The 21514-nt window shown below is 35.3% G+C and overlaps 1 protein-coding gene across 3 annotated transcripts in view; it reads right to left on the reverse strand.

Moving 5' to 3' along the window:
* Positions 1 to 21514, reverse strand: part of MYT1L (myelin transcription factor 1 like) — a 112844-nt gene that overhangs the window by 16444 nt on the left and 74886 nt on the right. For all 3 annotated transcript variants that reach the window (XM_015816872.1, XM_015816870.1, XM_029284313.1), the window contains exons 11-13: positions 17690 to 17926; positions 15275 to 15396; positions 14322 to 14390 (exon numbers count right to left, since the gene is read on the reverse strand). In XM_015816872.1, coding sequence (XP_015672358.1) covers positions 14322 to 14390; positions 15275 to 15396; positions 17690 to 17926 — 428 coding nt within the window. The remainder of the gene's footprint in view (positions 1 to 14321; positions 14391 to 15274; positions 15397 to 17689; positions 17927 to 21514) is intronic.

The following is a 21514-nucleotide window of genomic DNA, read 5'->3' on the forward strand; positions in this document are numbered from 1 at the left end:
ACTTCTGTTTTCACTTTGTCATTATGGGGTACTGAGTGTAGATTAATGAAAAAAAAAATGAATTTCAACAACTGTAGAATCAGACTGCAACATAACAAAATTGACAAAAGTGAAGGGGGTCTGAATACTTTCTGAATGCACTGTATCTAAAATATTAATACTGCCCTCTTGTGACAAAAGCCAAAACTTATATTTAGAGTCTATAGGACTTTTGTAAAATTATAGTTTACATCTCAGTTTGTCATATATTTTTATATGTTGAAAATACCTACAAATTAACCCATTGTATAGTATCTCACTCTAGATTTTTTACAACCAAGGATAAAACTAAAATCTAAGCATATTAAGACAATTCAAATGTTCTCATCTAGCAAGTTTAGAAAATCATATTTTTATCCTCTACTTGACAAATCACAAATTTCAGAGTTCAAAAACTGATGTCCATTTAACTGACCTTTTAGTAAAACCAATATATGGTCTCGTATACATATTCGCACATGATAGACACGCAAACTCTGATGCTTATACCGTCTAATGTTTACAAAAAATAAATGATTAGTACCCCTTTGCCAAGGAATACATAGTACTTTCGGGGGAATGGAAGTGAGAGAATGTGTCCATGCTATTCATGTAGTAGTATGACATTACACGATGAAGTACTGTCAGTTGGGCTTAGATCAAAATAAATTAGGATATAAATTCTCTATAATTGTTTCTCTTTCATTGTAAGTTTTGTTGAGGCATATAATGCAACTTATACAGCATGAATTTCCACACATTCTGACAGAGATACTTCTTACTTTAGAAGAAAACCCTGTAGGCCAGACTATAGCGAGGTTGTCATGGTGATACCACTCCCCTGCCTCCTGCTTAGCTCTCTATTTTCCTCCCTTAGATTTGATCAGTATGCATTTTCAGCTTTCTTTTTTTAAAAAACAAAAGCTCTGTAAGATTGTGATTTATTCTCCAATCAGGACTATCTTTTGTACCATTTAAATTAAGTCATGCATTTATAATAAGACAAACGTCAATTCTTGGAAAATTCTCAAACTTTCAAGTTCCAGTGTCCTAAAACATAGGGGTGGCAATAGACCTCTTTTCTGAGACATAACATTTAGATTTTCATGTCACATACAAAGATCTTAAGTTTTAAAAATCTGAACTATCCATGTAATAACAAATAGCTTTCTGCTAAACTGAACAAGCTGAGAAGTTCTTCATGGACTTAAAGAGCAAATTTTTATTAAACAGGAAAAAGCCGCTTGCAGGGAAGAGAACATGTTTGTTATTTCAATTCATTATTCATTTATTAATGATATTAAATTAAATCTATAAAGTGGATCACACTTTCTCACAAATTTTATATCGAGAAAAAAAATGAAGTGAAGGATATGTAATTCATTTATAAAGTGCCGTATGCAATAGCATTCCTCCAGATTGCTGAGAAAATGAATTATCATCTTTTTACCTCCATTCATCTGAACTGTGATGGTGGGAAGAAAAGTAAGAATAATTCTATGAATTAAAATAATAGTCAAGAGACAAGTTATGTCAGATGAGTTAATGGTAACTTTTAAAGACTTCTGGGTTTGTAACAGCAATCCTGAAATACTTTTGCGGGGGGGGGGAGAGATTATTTCCATATTTAGAACTTTTATTTTAAAAAATGCACAAAAATCCAAATAGCTGATTGTAACAGTCCACTAATTAGAATATGTCTGAAAGGAATTTATTGGGTTTTTTTGTTTAATGCACTGAAATATTAATGGGAAAATATTGCTATTCAAAAACTATATAAATAATGTAATCATGTGTTACTGACATATACACTAAATCTGTGATATATCACCATCAATAAATATAAATATAGTGCTTAGCCAATGGGAAGAGAATTGGATATGAAGTAGGAAAATCAAAAGCAATTTCTACATGTACATTGCATTATTCCTTAATTTATCCCGGATGGAAAAAGAGCCGGCATGATCATGTTTGTCCAGTCTGCAACCATGGTTGTCGCAGGTGTGATTAGTCTTTCTTTCTAGTAACTTTGGTTACTAGTACTAGCTTACTAGTACTCTGGTAACTTTCTCAATGCCGAAAAGAATTATAATTGACTTCAGATCTGAATGTGAAATAAGAACAAATGGGAAAGAATCATGGTCCCAAACTGTGATCCAGATAGGAGAATAAATGGAACTTACAAGACAAATGAATCTAAAACTTAATAGGAATTACTTATTCAACAAACTATTACTAAAATATATATTGACTTAGTATCATGAATAAACATGATTACCATAGAGAAAATAAAACTACTTTTATGAAGATCAAAAATGCAAAGCTATATTCAGGACCAGTTTGCTGGTTACATGGGAATAACATGGAGCCTCATAATACACAGAAAATTAAACATTTTTTTTAAATCCAGTTTTTGTTCCAATAGCTTTATATGTAATTTTCCCCCAAATATTCCAGTTCAGAATATACTAAAAATAGGAACCAAATTAGAAAAAAATGGTCTTGATCATTTTAAGCATTTCAACGATGTTTTATCAATTGCACAAATTCTTGAAATAGAATAAATTAGCTATATAGATATAACCAAAATGTTACAGCAAGATGTTTCTAGAGTGGTAAATTTAAACACAAATACAGAAAAAAGCAACCCTTGGATAGTAGTACTCTATAGCAGGGCTTTTCAACCTTTTCACCCATTGTAGCACTTTTAGGATATGGCAACATCCGAGTACCACCAGTCGCCTAGCAAGGTGTCAAAAACTTGATGACCACAGGTGGTACCCTATAGAGCAGGGCTTTTCAACCAGTGGTAGGGGTACCACCTGTGGTACATTGGCACCTGGCAGATGGTACGCGACCATCCTAGAAAAGTGGTAGTGGGGGAGGGGAATAAGCTGAACCGGTGGCAGCACCGCACAAGCCTGAGCGAGAGATGGCTGGAGCTGCAGGGCTGTCAGGGCTCAGTGGAAGCACCAGGACCAGTGCTTCTTCGGGGCTGTCAGGCTCAGAGGAAGCACCAGGATCAATGCCAGGCTCCAGCTGTAGCTCGGCGCTGATCCTGGTGCTTCTGCTGAGCCCTGAAGAAGCACCAATCAGCTGGAAAGCAGCACTGATCCTGGTGCTTCTGCTGAGCCCTGAAGAAGCACCAATCAGCTGGAAAGCAGCTGCTGAGCCCAGAAGAAGCGCCGATCAGCTGGAATGTTGCAGCATCTCCAGGGTCTTGTGATTTACATTCCGATGCTTGGCAACTTATTCATATTTATGACCGTCAGTGTCCCAAGGTCATGTGAAGTGACCAAAACCTGCTGCAACCACCCAGCAGATGGGGGAAATAAAAACCAAACACCCACCATCCCACCCCCGCTGCCAATCCTCAACAGAAATGCTCACAACAATGAAAACCTCAGACTAGAGGAAGAGCACGGCCGGGCGGGCAGGCATGTGTCTTGCTCGCCTGTGCCTAGGGGGCACTTTTTTCAGTGCCATTGTAACTTCGAACAGTCACTAAGCAAACTGTTGTAAGTAGAGGACTACCTGTACTTTATCACTTTTTTCCTTTTTTTTTTTTTTGGGTCATCAAGTTTTTGACACCTTGCTAGGTGACTGGTGGTACTCGGATGTTGCCATATCCTAAAAGTGGTACAATGGGTGAAAAGGTTGAAAAGCCCTGCTCTATAGTAATTGTCATGGATATATATGTATGTATGTATGTATGTATGTATGTGTAGTACTCTATAGTAATTGTAGTACTCTATAGTAATTGTTTTGATTAGATTTATTTTTGGCACAGAAACTCTGCATTGCACAGATATTCATACTTCACTATTTGTGCCTTGCTAAACTTTTGCAACTCTTTCTCGCAAAGTGCAAAAGATCCTTTCGTAGATCCTTCTGATCCCAATGTTTAAAACTTTTTTAAAAAACACATTATTGCAAGCTCTAAAAATAGGCATATCACAATCAAGAAATAAACAACCTCTTCTCCCAATACTCTCTCCTGAAACTCAGCCCCACTAGTATGTGTTATGTAGTCTCACCCACTTGGTGCCTTTATCCTCTCATCTTCATTAAAAGAGTATTAAATATAAATATGTAAACTAGATTCCCAGTATAAAGTTTGAAATATTGTCATTCTATCAATAACAGTATGTACACTGTTAAATGAAGTTTTATTATGTTTTCCGATTATTGTTGCTTTTAAAATCAGTTTTCTTTCTATCTAAAATCATAGCAAATAAAAAAATGAAATTTAGAATACAGATTAAAAAAAAACCAGAAAAAACTATATGATTTATTAATGGAAAACTTAAGCTGTGAATTTAAAATAAAATTTAAATATAGAAAGGTGCCTTCTAAAAATAGATATTTATGATTATTAACTTTCCTTTAACTTTGCACTAAGCAGGAAATAGTTAAGAGCAGAGAAACCTTCCATGTAGAATCCAACTGGTCAAGCCTATCTCCTCTCCTCTCTCCACTGGTTATTAGGGTCTAAGTAACTGAATCCATCTTGTTCTTTCAGTATCTAATACGTACATTGTAGTCATACCTAGATTTAAAATTAGAATAAGCAAGCCTTTATGGTAAAAGACAATTAAATGATTTAAGCTTCCAAAACAGAAAAGAAATAGTGTTATGAAGCACACTTGACTAAAGTCAGGTTTAGCTCATGTCCCAATGTGACAGAATCATGTCAATCAACACTTTGTGTAGAGGTTTACATACATCCACATACACACCTATCTATTCAGATAAAGGTTGTATGACTCAAGTATAAGTCACACTCAGTGTCAATGTTCTGGATTCCCAGTTAAATTCTTGTACAGTCTTGGAAGGACAAGATTACTGGTTTTTGTAGTATTCCTTCATTTGAAGAGACTATATTTTTATCCATTATCTATTGGGAAATATAGATACACATGAAGCACTTATGCCTTTTCAATAAAGGATAGTTTTATTTATTACACATATGGTATGCATTCCCACGTTCACTTGAAATATTGTAACATATTAAGTCAGGCTAGTTGTCCATCTGACTCATTACTGCCTACAAGTGCAGGCAGAGAATTCAGTCTTCCCCATACATGTTGCTTGATACCTTTCTAATTGGAGTTACTGTGAATGAAATTGGGGGCCTTTTACATGCAAATCATCTGCTCTGCTAATGTATTATTGCCCAATTTTTCCTCATTTATGTCACATTATATGGCTACAATCTTCTTCATTTGGTTCTGTCATCTGGGGAATCCCAACTATTTTAGAAGCTTTTCAAAGCCCATTAAAAATGGGTACAATGAGAGATTCTCCACATTTTTTTCAATGTTAAGGGGATATCCTGAAGAGGGTAATTCCAAATCACATGGAAAATCAACTTTTTCTACTGGAAGAATACTACAGCTTGGTTGTAATCCTGCTTTGGACAAAAATATACAGTGGCTGAAAACCCTTTTAGGATGAGGTTACTTGAATAAGTCACAGTGAATTGGTTTGTTAAACTTTGATGAATGGGTTCAACACATCATTCTAAGCCAAATCGAAGCACATTATGGTTTAGCATGGTACCTGAATCAAATTATAAGGAAGTAAGAATCCGACAATTTTCTATGTTTTCGTCTACCAATTTATCCTGACGCTGCAAATTATTTCGTAGCATACATATTGTTAGTCACTTGGACTAATACATAAATCCTAATGCTTTGGGCAGAGATTTGCTTTAGTCCCTCTCTATAACAGTGAAGTAGTGAAGATGAGACAACCTTAAATAGTATAAGGTAAACAATTGAGCCCATTTCCCTATTAGTGACATAACAGAAGCCATCCCTGTAGATGCAGAAAAAGAGGACAATGCAAAAGGGAGGTCCAGAATGGATTAGAAAAGAAAATACGTTGCAATTGTCGCAGTAATTTTATATTGTTATTATTTATTAAACAAATTTATATAGCCGCTCAACTCACACAAAGATGACTCCAGGCGGCTTTTTAATGCAGTGGCATTGAGTCATGAAGTTATTTGAGTACTGAAACCTTATTTGCTGGAAAATCAACAGACTTTGTGATTAATATACTTGAGGTAAGACTATGAAATTTTCATTGAAATTTATTGTCAAACAAGGGGAATAAACAGTTTCAGCTGCAGGGATACTTCAGCATCTGCAGGTCTGCAGAAGATTAAGAAAGAAGAGTTGTATCTTTTATATAAATATAAAAATGCAAGGCACAGTATACTATAAGATATTTTAAACATACTCAGTGTACACGCAGTCCTTGATTTATGATTGCAATTGGGACTAGATTTCTGGATGTAAATCACTACAGTCTTAACTTGAGGCACCCACATGATTAGACCCAATTGGGCATTTTTTGCAGCGTTTATTAAGTGGTGGTTAAGCAAATGCAATGAATGTAATTGTGACCCCAATCTTTGGAATGGGCAATTTCACTGGAAACCAGTAAAAAAGTGCTACAAACCAGCAAGAAACATTGCAAATTGTATTTATATAACTATGGGATGCTGCAACAGATTGGAAGGGGAAGGCTGGCACAATATTTTACTATGGCTAGAAGTGTTTTATGGGCTATAAAGCACTCGTTCCATGCCTGTCATAATTTCGAATGGTTGTTAGGTGACCAATTGTTGGTCAAGAATAATAATAAGAAATATTTAAGGAAATGTAAGCCATTTTATATGAAAACACTCTACTTTGTCATCAATTATATCTTCGACATGGATTTTATTTACAAGATTTTAAAAAACAGGAGTCATAACATATGAGGGATCATTACTCTAAGGAAAAATCTTCTAAAAAGACAAACTGTACACATTATGTTTTAATAGATATGCCAGAAATGTTATAAATGTAGAGAACTGTACACAGAACTATTAGAATTGCAAAAAATACACAATAGTTGAATGCATTTATCTAGCTCCGTAACAACTATCTAGTTTTTAAAGTTAATTTAATAGATCGATTCGTATGTTTAATTTGTGTGAAAACAATAGGTCTAGGCCTCTCCATTATTGCTATCTTAATTTAAATTAAGCCATTTGTCCGAAATGATATAGGGTTACCTGCCTGAGCAGGGGGTTGGACTTGATGACCTCTAAGGTCCCTTCCAACTTTATTGTTGTTGTTGTTGTTGTTGTTGTTGTTGTTAAATCTACTGCATTTTTCTCTATGTTAGCAAAAAGTTTACATATCAAGGGTTAGATTTAGCAAATGCCTCCCAATTTTCACCCAATAATTAGGGTTAGGGTTAGGGTTAGACAGTGACAGTTATATAATCAGCTTCATAGCATGGGTAGATTTGAATATGAGTTTCCTTATTTCACAGCCCAAATTTAAAACATTTAAAAATTTGAAAGAATTTTCAAAATAAAATCCAGTGGTCATCCAAAGACACATAACTTGACTAAATTCAGTCCAATAGTATCTTGTTAACTATGGTTTTCTACACATCTAATACTAAATGGTGTGGAATTCTGGATACAAATGGCAACATATAATTCACAATATTTGTGGGTACACACAGAAACACTTTAAACCACAATTATGTGACAGATGTGGTCAGTAGTCCCAGAAGCATCGAAAAAAATGCAGCTGCATGGCCATGATTTGTCCTTGAAATCTCAAATGCCTGAGAAACTATATTTAAATGTTGAGATCATTCTTTGTACATAGGGTACAGGAGGTTTTTCATCATTAAGGAATTATGAAGTATAGAATTTTTGTAGGCTCTCTGTTTTCAATAAATGACTCAGAATAGATCCTTCTGAAAAAGTAGGCTGGAATTCAGATCAGTAGATATTCTCCTTGATATAATCTCTTGGTATCTAGTATAGGTACTTTTTAAACAAGTCTACAACTCATGAGGGCTTTGATAGCTGCTTCATCCCAAACTTTTCATTAAATGTAAATGATAATAAAATGAGAAGCAGCTGTGCTATGTGAATCAAGGGATATTTTCTTTTCCGGTTTCCTCTGTAGATTTTAAGATATTTTCCTGAGGAAACAATATAGGTTTCTGCTAGACAACATACTGTTTATGTCTGTGGTTATTGTTTATTATATTTTAATTAATTCAAATTTGTACATTTAACTGATCTTAAAATCAGTCAGTGCCACTGGTTCTGAAACTGGCTCTTAAGACTACACAATTAAATTAGAAAGATTATGATGATGATACATTTTATTCAGGGTAATTTCGAGAGTGGCTTACACATAAAAAAGAATATGTAATTAATAAAATAAACAGATTATGGAAGTTGTCAATCTTTCTATTGTGCTAAAGAAAGAACTGAATAATCAAATATTTTATACTCAAAGTGCTTTTACAAGCTGTTAACAACAACAATAACAACAAAATAGAAACCACATATGCAGATATTCCTCTGGAACTATCAAATAGTATATGTATAGTGTGCATTATATAAATCCTACAAAAAGAAGGTATGTCATAAAAATATGAGACTTCCAAAGTGACTGCATTTGTAGTCATTAGAACCTACTTTACAACAATTAGGATTATTATTATTATTATTTAAATTTATATACCGCCCTATCTCCCTTACGGGACTCAGGGTGGTGAACAGGCGATAATAAAAATCACAATAAATATTAAATAAAGCCTGCTCTAAAATACCCCATATAAAAACCCCTACCAAAACACAATCAAAACTACACCAGGCCGGCCGCATGGAATAGATGGGTTTTCAAGGATTGTATTTGAGACTGCTTTTCTAATATCTGAATGTACCATTAGAAGTAGTCCTTGTTTAACAAATGTAATTGGGACCGGCAACTCTGTCACTAAGCAACCTAATATAAAATGTAATGCCATGTGACCATGACAACTTAGAGTGGCAGTTATGGAAATTCGGTTGCCCTTACTAGGCAAATCCTATGTGTTGCAGTATCCCATAGTCATAACATTGGCGTTTGCAACCTCCTGCTGGCTTCCCCTTTGACTCTGTTTGTTGGAAGCCAACTGTGAAGCTCATGCCAATCACGTGACCATGAGACACAGCAATTACAAGGAACAATTGTTAAGTCCCTTCTTTCAGTGCTGTTGTATCTTTGAACAGCCGCTGAACGAAGAACACCTGTATTGTCTTACTTTGGGATATTTAGAATGTTGAATGGTTAAGAATGTATAAGATCTGGAAAGAGATTTTAGTAAGACATGTTGACAACAGAGAGATAATCCCCAAATGATGTATGGCATCTTTTATTGCAATGTTTGTTGCAAACAAAAATAATTCATTTCCATATAGCTTTTCAGTGGAATCTTAAATCTGTTTAGGTATGATTTTTATTAATTTAACAAATATGCTATACACACACACACACACACACACACTATAAAATTCTCACCATGGATATTTGACTATTTCACACACATTTAAAGAAAATAGCAAATTACCTTCAGCTACATTCCTATATCCATTTATTTTGGAATAGATCCCACTGATCTCAGTGAGATTTCTTTTTATTACATAATCCAGTATAAATTAAGGATATAGTGTTCTTCCTCCATTTTAATTAAAAACTGGAGTCAAGCTAATCCACTTCCCCTGCATGAGAAAAATATCAACTCTATAACAAAACTCTACAATAAGGAAAACTCAATCAATTAGTTGCAGGATATATTTCATGTCATTTTTTTTCTTTTTCTCCAGCATTAAATCACAATTCCATATCCATGGATGTGGATGTTTAGTAACATTTCTACGATCCTGACTGAGAATGGGTGCACTATTTAGTCTATGGTATGGTTTCCAAAGAGGTCAAAGATTGATAGGATTGAACAAGGGATCTATTATTATTTTATTGTTTATTCGTAGTTTTATTAGTTAAAATAGTACTTATTAAATTATTTTCAAATAATTTTTTTCTTGTGGGTAGAGGAACAATCTGTAACCATGAAGGGGTTGATGAGCTGAAGAGTTTGGGGACCTCTGGTCTATAGAAGGTTGAGAGAGTTCAATAAAGCCAAGAGTGATTGAATATCACCAACTTTATCATTCTAAATTGATTGCAACCATATTACAGTATATTATATAATACATTTTCTAGTATCTCTACATTTATTCAGGAATCAAACAAAAATATTGTTTTGCAAAACATTTTGGCAAGATGGTGATTTTTTTTTCATCCTAGATCCTACATACAGTACTTTATAACTCAAGAGCTACATAAAATATAAAAAACTATTTGTATGCTTTTGAATCTATATATCAGGTTCAGATACTGAAATTTAATCTTGATGGCAGTAATGTACTTTCAGAGATAGCAAGCTTAACCGCAAATAACTCAAGCGAGATTAAAACTATCAAGTAAAGCAGTCAAGAACTTATATACTTGGGAGCACAGCAAAATTGCTCTTAAAACTTTCAAAATTTGGAAATAGAAAAACAATATTCTCCACACTGTTCTTATGGTAAGTTCTATTTTTTAAAAAAAAGCTCAATTACTTCCACCCAAATTTTATAAATTAATAGGAACGAATCACCTTCGTATGTTAAAGAAAGAAAAGTCAGAGTTAGTTGTAGGAAGCAAAAATAGACAGAAAGATATTTTGCTATTATGCCTAGCAGGCAAGTGCTATGTAGGGGACAAACAGGAGAATTTTAGAAAGGATTAAATAATATTCTTGTTTCTGCTTCAACTATTGCTGCCAAAAATGGCTTGCTTTGAATCTCAGATATCTATAAACCTAAAACCTCTCTTAATGTTTCTGGCAAATCGATGGATGTTCCACACAAAAGAACCAATGCTAAGCTTTCTATTTTTAAAGCTTTTCTGGAGTAACCGTCATTTTCAAAAATGAACTGTCATTCATCTTACTGTGAATCTGCTGGAAGTAAACAATCCAAATCTATTATGAATAGGAGCCATATTAAAATTATTTTACATTTTTCATCATAAGTATAAAGCACGGTCCAGGGATATCAAAATATTCTCACTATATGATTTTATACACAAGATTCTCTAGATTAGAATTGCTGTTGAAATAATTAGCTCTAAAATCTTCATTAGAAATTTCTCTCCTGCTTATTTATATTGTTACAACAAATGCAAATAAAGTTTTTGGTAGACAGTTGCATTCTATCCTTGTATTCTTTTCTGTTTAATATTCATTCTTGATTGTAGTGACTATTCTGATATGAAATGTCATAATCCTGCTGATTCACTGACTAAGCAACTTGGTGATTTATGAGTATGAAAGAACCAGTATTTGGCCTTGTGATTAGCTTGCATATACTGGTAATATGTGCAAATAGCAGCAAGAAAGGTAAATGGGGATTTTGTAGGTAGAGACCTGACACTATGACTACCTATATTTCTTGCTATGTTGGTTTTCTGAGGTAGGAAGTTGCAATATGAGAATTCTCAAAAAGCCACAAAGAAGTAAAAATAAGACTTGAACACTGGGCACTATCTAACAAAATGAAATTCAATGGTGAAAAAAGCAAGGTTCTACATTTAGGCATGAAAAACCAAATGCGCAAGTACAGCATAGGTGGCACCTTGCTCAATAGTAGTAACTGTGAGAGGGACCTCGGAGTCCTAGTGGACAACCACCTAAATATGAGCCAGCAGTGTGCTGCAGCTGCCAAAAAGGCCAATACAGTGCTAGGATGCATTAACAGAGGGATAGAATCAAGATCACGTGAAGTGTTAATACCACTTTACAATGCCTTGGTAAGGCCACACTTGGAATACTGCATCCAGTTTTGGTCACCGTGATGTAAAAAAGATGTTGAGACTTTAGAAAGAGTACAGAGAAGAGCAACAAAGATGATTAGGAGACTGGAGGCTAAAGCATATAAGGAACGGCTGCAGGAATTGGGTATGTCTAGTTTAATGAAGAGAAGGACAAGGGGGGACATGATAGCAGTGTTCCAATATCTCAGAGGCTGCCATAAAGAGGGAGTCAAGCTATTTTCCAAAGCGCCTGTAGGCAGGACAAGAAGCAACAGATGGAAACTAATCAAGGAGAGAAGCAATCTAGAACTAAGAAGAAACTTCCTGACAGTCAGAACAATTAACCAGTGGAACAATCTGCCTCCAGAAGCGGTGAATGCTCCAACACTGGAATTTGTTAAGAAGAGACTGGACAGCCATTTGTCCAAAATGGTATAGGGTTTCCTGCCTGAGCAGGGGGTTGGACTAGATGACCTCCAAGGTCCCTTCCAACTTTACTATGATGATGATGATGATGATGATGATGATGATGATGATGATGATGATGATGATGATGATGATGATGATGATGATGATAAGAGAAATAAAGGAAGTGGCTCAGGATGCAGCAAGAACAAATCATTTGACTCCACATGGGAACAGGAGGTCAATTTGCTGTTGATGTCTGGGATGATTGGTATGGAGGTTCAATGCTATGCAAGCCAGGGTAGATCACCTTGCCCCAATTTCACAATTTGTGAATTTACAACAGAAATAAAAACAAAACACAGTATTTCCAGCATTAAACTAATAATGCTTTTGAACTGCTTTGCTTAAAATCAAGCAAACCTTATTTTATTTTTGTTTGTTAATAAAGGGCAATGTTTGCTAATAAAGAGTTAATTTAGAAAGAACCGAGTTACCTAAAATGCTGCATTCAATTTCACAAGCAAGCACTGCAACTGAAATTCCTCTCTATGGATCCCCATATGCTCCAAAGAATCCCTCAAATTTCAGAGAAGACTTGGAAGTTAAATTGTTGAGTTCAGGAAGCAAAGGGAATCAGTTTTATTTCTCATTCTTATTTACTAGACAGCCTGGTAGCTCAGTCTGGCAAGATAAATCAGAATGTAAAAGCATCACCTCATGCTATCTTGATTTCACACTATCTTGGCCAACTTTTTTGAACTACAGCAGCAGCAGCCCTTGTTTCCCTGGGCATTTTTATTTGCAAACCAACTCAGTTTATACCTGAACTATGGAGTCAACATTAAACAAAAAATGCCAAACTCCTTAGTGGATCGCCTGAATTGAGATTACATTTTTGGAATCTAACTATTTCTTTTGTAGAATTCTTTTCTTTTTTCTTTACCAATGCCTGGTAACCTATCAATGGTAATTTTATATTTATTCCACAATCTCTTTAATTCTTTCTAATACTGTATTGTATTGATACTATTTAATCCTGTTTTCTTTTAGTGTTTGCAACAATGTCATTTTCTATGTCCTGATCTTTCCCAAGTCATAGAGCAGTGGTTCTCAACCTTTTTAATGCCGCGACCCCAACCGGTCGTATGTCGAGGACTAAACCGGTCGTAAGTCGAGGACTAAACCGGTCGTAAGTCGAGGACTACCCAACCGGTCATAAGTCGAGGACTTTCCCTGCCCGGGAGCACCGCGCATGTGTGGTTCCGCCCCCTGCGCCAGCCGAGGCGTAGCTGGCAAGCGGCAGAGACGGAGCAGGCCGACCACCAGCTGGCCCAGCCCAAGGGAGGTAAGGCACCTGCCGGAAAAGGGGAAAAAAATGGCGGACAAAAAAAATGGCGGACAGCCTTGCTTGGCGACCCCCGTGAAATGGTCAATCGACCCCAAATGGGGTCCCGACCCACAGGTTGAGAACCACTGTCATAGAGCCATATTTGATATCTGCTTAAGGCAGCACAATTCAAGGCACAAGCACAATATCAGAAACAGCAATGTTTCTGTCATTCCCGTTCTTCCCACAAATGTAGAGGATTGTGAAGTTTATTTTTAGATCATAAAGGGATATTTCCATTCCACCTTACATAAGGCAACAAAACCCCTCAGATTATTTCATTGCTCAGTTTTTATGTCTTTATTTTCTTTTAATTTATTCTAAAACCTGAACTTCATTCAAAGATCCAGATTTTTTATACCTAGTTTTAGACATTTACAACGGAAATTTCTAAACAAGGTAGCATTATAGCATGCTTTTATAATTTCAAATGTCATTCTGTAACTATAACAATTAACAAATGGAAAAAATCATGCTATGATTCAAAGTTTGTCACAGTTGAAGATTTCTTTGGTTACCTTTCTTCATTTCACTTGAAAATCCTATAATGGAGCAGCTACTGTTATCTGTGTTGATGATTCATTACAAGCTTAAGAAATTCTCAGTTGGTTTGGTTCCACAAAGTGGTACTCATAAACCCTGAATCCTAGGTTTGTAGTTTATCACTTCATTTGAAACATTGCAAAATACCCTATCTTATCTTTGCTGTGATTTGCTGCTTAACTGTGTCCTTTTATAAACTAGAATCTTCTGTTTTTAAATACTAATTTTTTTTTAAAGGGATGGCTTTCATCATATCTTACTTGAGTTCCTGTGAGCTCGTGGCCAGCATACTTCGAATACTTTTATCAGCCAGCGGGCAGCCAGACAGACTGTAAAACAGGTCAGGACAGTCAAGTAAGTTGATATTCTTTTAAGCCAAGATTTTCCAAACAAACACAACGTTTAAAAATTAAATTAAAAAATTATAATGCAGAAAAGCGATGGGGCGGGCAAGTGCTGGAATATTACATTCTGTAATATAAGTTAACCCTCTGAATATGTTTAATTATAAAATGTGTAGAATTTTTGTTAGAAAGACAAGATAATAAAAAAGCATTAGTGATCCATGGGTTAACTGTTTTAAAAAGTTAAAAATTTCAAAACTGTAGTTGTTTTAAAAGGAACAAGACGTTTATACAACACACAAATTAGCATGCTCTTAAGATCAACATTTATTACTCAAAGGGTTAACACAGAGTTCAACATTTTTACTTTGACAGCATTGTTGAGGTAAGCTGAAAACAATAAATTGAAAAGACAGAATCCACCATGAAAAAAATGAAGTCACACCTTCTATGTGAGGCGTAATTACCAGTCACATGACCACTCCCATCACACCCTGGTGTTGGACATCTGCCACCAAACAAAAACAAAAAAACAGCCAAAATAGTAAGTATGTTTAAAAAAAACTTTTAAAAAGTTTCATTGTTTCCAGTTTAGCTGCAATGTCTGCAAGGGGGATTTAAGCATCCTATCAGAAAAGCTGCAAAATGAACAAAATTTAATGAAATGGCGTCTCAGTACAATATAGCATCATTAGGGACAAGCAGCTTCATCGCTTAAACTTAATTGACAGTCTGAAACATTTATATGCTGCAAATGCTGCATGCTTGAACTGCAAGGCATATATGTACTTGTTTATTCAGATAAGACAACAAGAAAAAGATAAGATTAAAAAGGAGTAAAAAATAATTTCACCTCACATTATGCTTACGTTATTAAATCCTTTTTATTCTCTTTGCATTGAGGATATTTGGGTTTAGGACTTGGGATTGTGACTTCCCCAGGATACCTTCTTTCTTCTAATGCCTCTTGGAAAGGATCTAAATCTTCTGGCTGTAACGAAGGTAAGAAACAAACCATATTTAATTGGAATGCTATTGTGCTTACCGCTAAAATTTCCAATGAAGTCAAAGACCTTCCTGTTTATTCCTCTGGAGAGAAAAAGTCCACAAGTAACAACTTTGAAATGTTTACAGTGCAGATAGCATCCTATATTATATTGAAAGGAAGTGGTCTGCATAAACCAACATTCTGTATAACTCTCATGGTTATTTCATTCAGTACATATTTAATTAAGATAGGTGCTGCTCCAAATTCATGCCTCTTGTTAAAAGCATCATGTCATTAACAAAACTCTTAAAATATTGTGCACAATATAGAACAATGCTGTTATAGTGGAAGCTTCTGAGCTGAGCTGAGAGTGAGTGACTGGCACAAGGTTGCCAGCTGACTTTCCCATTTAAGGTGGGACTAGAACTCACAGTCTCCCATTTTCTAGCCTGATGCCTTAACCACTAGACTAGACCAAACTCAAGTCTCCCTCCAGGCAGGAAAGTTAAAGTCCCCCAGACATCAAAGGTGGGAGTTCTCTGCCATCCTCCAGAAGACCAACCACACAAGCTTGGTAGTTGGTACACCAACAGAATCTCGAGTTTATTTCTACAGCCAAACCAACCATATAGGCCAGTGGTTCTCAACCTTTTTAATGCCGCGACCCCAACCGGTCGTAAGTTGAGGACTAAACCGATCATAAGTCGAGGACTAAACCGGTCATAAGTCGAGGACTACCCAACCGGTCGTAAGTCGAGGACTTTCCCTGCCCGGGAGCGCCGCGCATGCGTGCTTCCGCCCCCTGCGCCAGCCGAGGCGTAGCTGGCAAGCGGCAGAGACGGAGCAGGCCGACCACCAGCTGGCCCAGCCCAAGGGATGTAAGGCAACTGCCGGAAAAGGGGGAAAAATGGTGGACAAAAATATGGCGGACAAAAAAAATGGAGGACAGCCTTGCTTGGCGACCCCCATGAAATGGTCTATCAACCCCAAATGGGGTCCTGACCCACAGGTTGAGAACCACTGATATAGGCACTCACATCCCACTATCAGAAGAATGGAGTCTCTTTCTCTTACAATCAGCATCAACTCTCTTTCCTGTCATTGGCATCAAAGTTGCTGAAGAGCTGAAAGAGCTGCCCAGCTGGGCAGATTTCTGAAAGGATGACCATAAAACCTTTACTCAGGCAAGTTTTAGGATAGCTAATTCTCGACTTACACAATTGTAAGTCGATTACAATTGAGACCAAAAATTCTGTTGCTTGCTAAGCAAGACAGTTGTTAAGTGAGTTTTGCCCCATGTTATGACATTTCTTGTCATAGTTGTTAAGTGAATCACTGCAGTTATTAACATGGTTGCTAAGTGAATCTGACTTCCCCATTGACTTTGCTTGTCAGATCACAAAAGGTGATCACCTGACCCTGGGACATTGCAACTGTCATAAATATGAGCCAGTAGCCAAATGGCCAATTTTTGATCATGTGACACAGGGATGCTGAAATGGTTGCAAGTATGAAAAACGGACCTAACTTACCTTTTTTCAGCACCACTATAACTTTGAATGATCACTAAATGAATTGTTGTAAGTCAAGAACTACCTGTAAAGTTTTAGTCTGCTGCCTCATCCAACAGCAAATACTGATGAAGGTGGTCTTGAGGCAAACAGATTTGGCATTAAACATCAGCATCTTGAGACCAAAGACATGAGCAAACTAGTTACCTGTTCCCTACTATAGTAATAGTAGGAAACATCCATGTCTCAATTCTTTACTTACTGATAGTGTAAAGGTAAACTATAGCATTTAACAAGGCAATTTTTCTGTCTTTACTACTATTTTTGAGTTTTGTAGTTATTGCAGCAGCAAGAACAAAGAGTTAATGTAATTCTATTTGTTCCTTGCTTTGTTCATATATTACCTTAGAATGAATAGATAATAGATTTCCTCAATATAAGAGTAGAGAAAACATGTGCATGAGGCATGCCTTCTGTTTCACTAACTAAATAATTCTTCCATAAACAAGAATAAATCCTTGAATTCAATAAGCTACCACTGAATTGTGACATTCCTAGATAAATGAAAATGCCAACTCTGAAAAAGATTTAAGTAAATTATACCCTGATCAACCACATTCCTACTATAAATACATAATGAAATGCTTCAATCAATATTTTAAAAAAATGATATACAATAAAGTATCTTTGCCCAAGCTATTGTTAATAATGCATTTCACCTGGTCAGTCTTTAGAAATCTAATAGCTTGAAAGCAATGCTGGGGAATTTGATGAAATAGACCTACATTAATTTCCTTGGAATCATCTTCATCTATCGTGTCAGGTTTCATTTTTGTGTAGTCCACAGGTAAATCCCAGCAGTCGCTCTCATTTAGCTGGTAACACCTGTTATTCATCACAGCCTGTTGTTGTGGTGACATTGGTTCCAGCGGCGTCAAAATGGTACAACAGCCATCTCGCTGTCGTTGCTTGTTTAAACTCAAGTCTAATGTCCCATTTTCATCCACCTCCATATCAGGATTCTGGATAAAAAGACACACATGTACACACATACACAACATATACACCAAAGAAGACAATTCAGCTCATTACTATCAAGATTTGTTGTACAGTAAAATGAATTACTGTACCCACAAACAGTTTCATTCCTTGGCAACGTTAAAACATTCTAAAAGAAATGTTTGAAAATATTTCACTGGGAGTAATTTCACCATTTTGATTTGTTCAGTTGTTTGTATTAGCATCTATATCATTCTGGATTGACTTGGAGCACCTTCTTAAAGCAAGCACTGAGAAAAAGTTGCTGAAATGAAATGTATCAATTTTAAAGGTCAGAAAGAACAGAAACCCCTCTCAAGTCAAAATTATAGCACAAGGAAAGAAGAAGAATCTTTTCCAAGTCTTTGATGCAAATGGCATCAAACTGAGCAGTAAAAGGCACAGAAATGGAGATGTACATTGCACAAAGTTGTTTGGGGACTCCTTTCAGCATGAGGAAAAAAATCCCCGATCCTTTCATTCCTCACAGCAACTGAAGAAGGGCAGAGGACAAAGAAGGCATTTTCCTTCTGCCTTTCTCTTTTGCTAAATATTTTTAAAGAAAAGTTTAGAGTTTTAAAATGGGATGTAAAAAAAGGATTTCCCCTTTTTAAATATAAATGATGATAGTTATAAAGATTAATAAGCATAAACAGAAATAGATATTGTTTACCACAGCAAGAAAAAAAAACCAAGAGATGGTTAAACTGATTGCTTTTTTCAAAGAAAAGAACATATCTATTTTAGTTTCCATTTGGAAACCGCTTTTGAATTTTGTGCTTGTGGTGGAAAAAAATGAAACTTGTTTTTCCCGATTAGATAGGTTTGTTGCTGTAGAAATGGCTAGTATATATTATGGTGTAAAAGTAAAAAGTTGTAATGTTACTATCTTCTACTATGCTAAAAAAGAGTCAACGCCTTTTTTTTCCTTTTCCCTCTTCCCCCCCTTAATTTTCCCTAAATTTCATTTTCTTTGTATTTTATATTCTGATAAACTAATAAAAAAATTTAAACAGGTGAGAAAGATGAAAAGTAGATTTGACTGAAGTTCACTTTTCATCTTCTTCCACCATCAGTGCCTTTCCCTCTCACTTTGCCCTTTTCTAGTGAGCAAAAATAATGTTTCTGTCAAATCTTCCTTCCCAGGTGATAACTCCCAGAATGTCAAGAGATGGGTATTAAAGCCAAAGGACATATAGCAACCCAAGAAAGAAACCCTATCCCAGAAATCCTGTTTCAAGTCTAAAAGGGAAGAATTTCCACTTGTTTCCCTTATTACACCTTCCAAGGGGACGCTCTCACAAAAAAATCTCTTCCCAGTCTTACTACCTAAATGAGAGCCATTTGGTGTAGTGGCGAAAGGCCTGGCCTAGAAACCAGGAGAAGGTGAGTTCTAGTCCCGCCTTTGGGCCAATCGCTCTCTTTCAGCACAACCCAGTTGTTGTTATATGGAAAATAGGAGGAGAAATGAAGATTAGGTATGTTCTCCGCCTTGACTTATTTGTAAAAATAATAAAGGTAGGATAAAACTCTAATAAATAATAAAAATAAAAATAAATGAACCATACATCATTTATTCTACTAGAACATCTTTCCTAATCAATTCAACTGGGTTATTCCTTCATGAGGATTGAAGGTGGCATTAACTGCCTCCGAAATATCATTTTGATTTTAAAAAGGGACCCCTTTCTTTTAAACTAATCTAATCTCATTTTGTTTCTAAATAGGGTTAATGCTACTAGCATCAGAAAACAAACAAACAAACAAACCCAACCCTCTTTTTAAAGGCTAATAAAATGAATGGGGAGAACAACTGAACAGTAAAAGATCCTCTATTTGACTCATATAGATTCTTATATTTCCTTCCACAGTTATATAATGCGCATACTTTCACTTTAGGAAGCAGGAAAGCTAAATTAAAAATTTAAAAACACTTTTTTTCGTTTTTGAAAGAGTAGATGTTTTTTAGGCCTACAATTACAGGACAGAATCTTGGTTTGCCTTCCAACAGGTTGTTTGCACAGCCCTCTAGTGGTTGCATGAGGGAAGCAGAGTTTCACCAGGCAGTAATTACAAGCCCTTAAAAATGACTTTTTTTCCACAGTGAAATACACTTAAAATGTGCCTTTTCAATCCCAATAAATTTCTTACATAATCTTGATTTTAAAAAATCATTTTCCTTTTCTTCTTGTTTTTCCAATTAATTCCTTTCATCTTATGCCAAGTGATTATTAAGAGAGCATTGCAATCTTTAAAGTAGAGTAAGCTAAAATAGCCCTATTAGATAGAGCAAGGGAAAGCCTATAAGCTATGGCTGCAAAGCTTGCAAGGTAGAATCAATACTTTGGTGATAAAATCAGTATAAAGTTGAAATTTATTCAATCTGAATTGTATCAGTTCTTATTTTCATATGTGAACAAAATTGTTCTTTCAGAGGATCAAGTTGGAGCAAATTTTTATGGTTTGATCTCAGCATACAAACAAGACTTGTGAGCCCATCAGCCCTAGCTGATTTTATTTGCTGTATGAAAAAGCACCCTTTCCCACTCCAACTAGTAATAGTAATAGGTCTGATGAGACCTCTTTCCATGACCCATGCAAGCCACAAGATTACTTGCCAGCTTAGGGAAGGTCATAAATGAGAGGATTCTTTGCAAGGCTAACAAAAAATATGGAAAATATGTCTTCTGTTTTATCATAAGCTTGCCTTTTTAAAGAGATTAATAATAATAATAATAATAATAATAATAATAATAATAATAATAATAATAATTATTATTATTATTATTATTATTATTATTATTTTAAAAGACACTTCTTTTAAGGTTGCCTATTCTAATTTTCATCTACTAAACACATTAGCAATTTTAAAATGATTCCAAACACTTTTAGGTGAAATCTTAACCTTCATCTATGTCTCTATAACATACTGAAGACAATTAACCTGGAATATTTCTGTCTAAATTTAGCATTCTTGGCTAAATCCATAAATCTTACAAATAACATACAAAGTGAAGTCCATATGCTAAACTGGCTGATGTTTATTACAGATGTTTCGGGGCACATTTATGGTTCTTTTTAGTATGCTTTTAGTGTGCTCATTTGGGGGGAAAAATAACCATAATCAGAAACTCTTGAATTCACTATGTTAATCTATACAACATTGTTAACAAATATTGTAGCTGTAAATATAGTCATTAGATTACATCTGATAGCTGATATTTATCTTTTAACACAATGTATGTTAAAAAATTATCATCGTCAGTTGGCTAATCTAAAATTAATATTTCTGCTTCTATCCAATTTTACCAAATCACCATCTTTTTTACCCATATTTAAAGTTGGGTTTCTCCATAAAGTCAAAAGGAGGGTGTCAAATATTATTTTATTAAACATATTCTAACTAACTAACATAATTGTTTCTGAGATACTAGAGTTTTAATATACTTGAATCCTAATGCTATCCATCCAACCAATATATGTGTTCCAAATCGCCCAAATTGGAAAATTAACAGCAAAGGTTGGGTTCTGATATTTAATACTTGACAATAGGTAAGCATAGTTCCGGATTC

Source organism: Protobothrops mucrosquamatus, unplaced genomic scaffold, assembly GCF_001527695.2.
Source record: "Protobothrops mucrosquamatus isolate PMUCROS unplaced genomic scaffold, P.Mucros_1.0 scaffold515, whole genome shotgun sequence".
Classification (NCBI taxonomy): Eukaryota; Metazoa; Chordata; class Lepidosauria; order Squamata; family Viperidae; genus Protobothrops; species Protobothrops mucrosquamatus.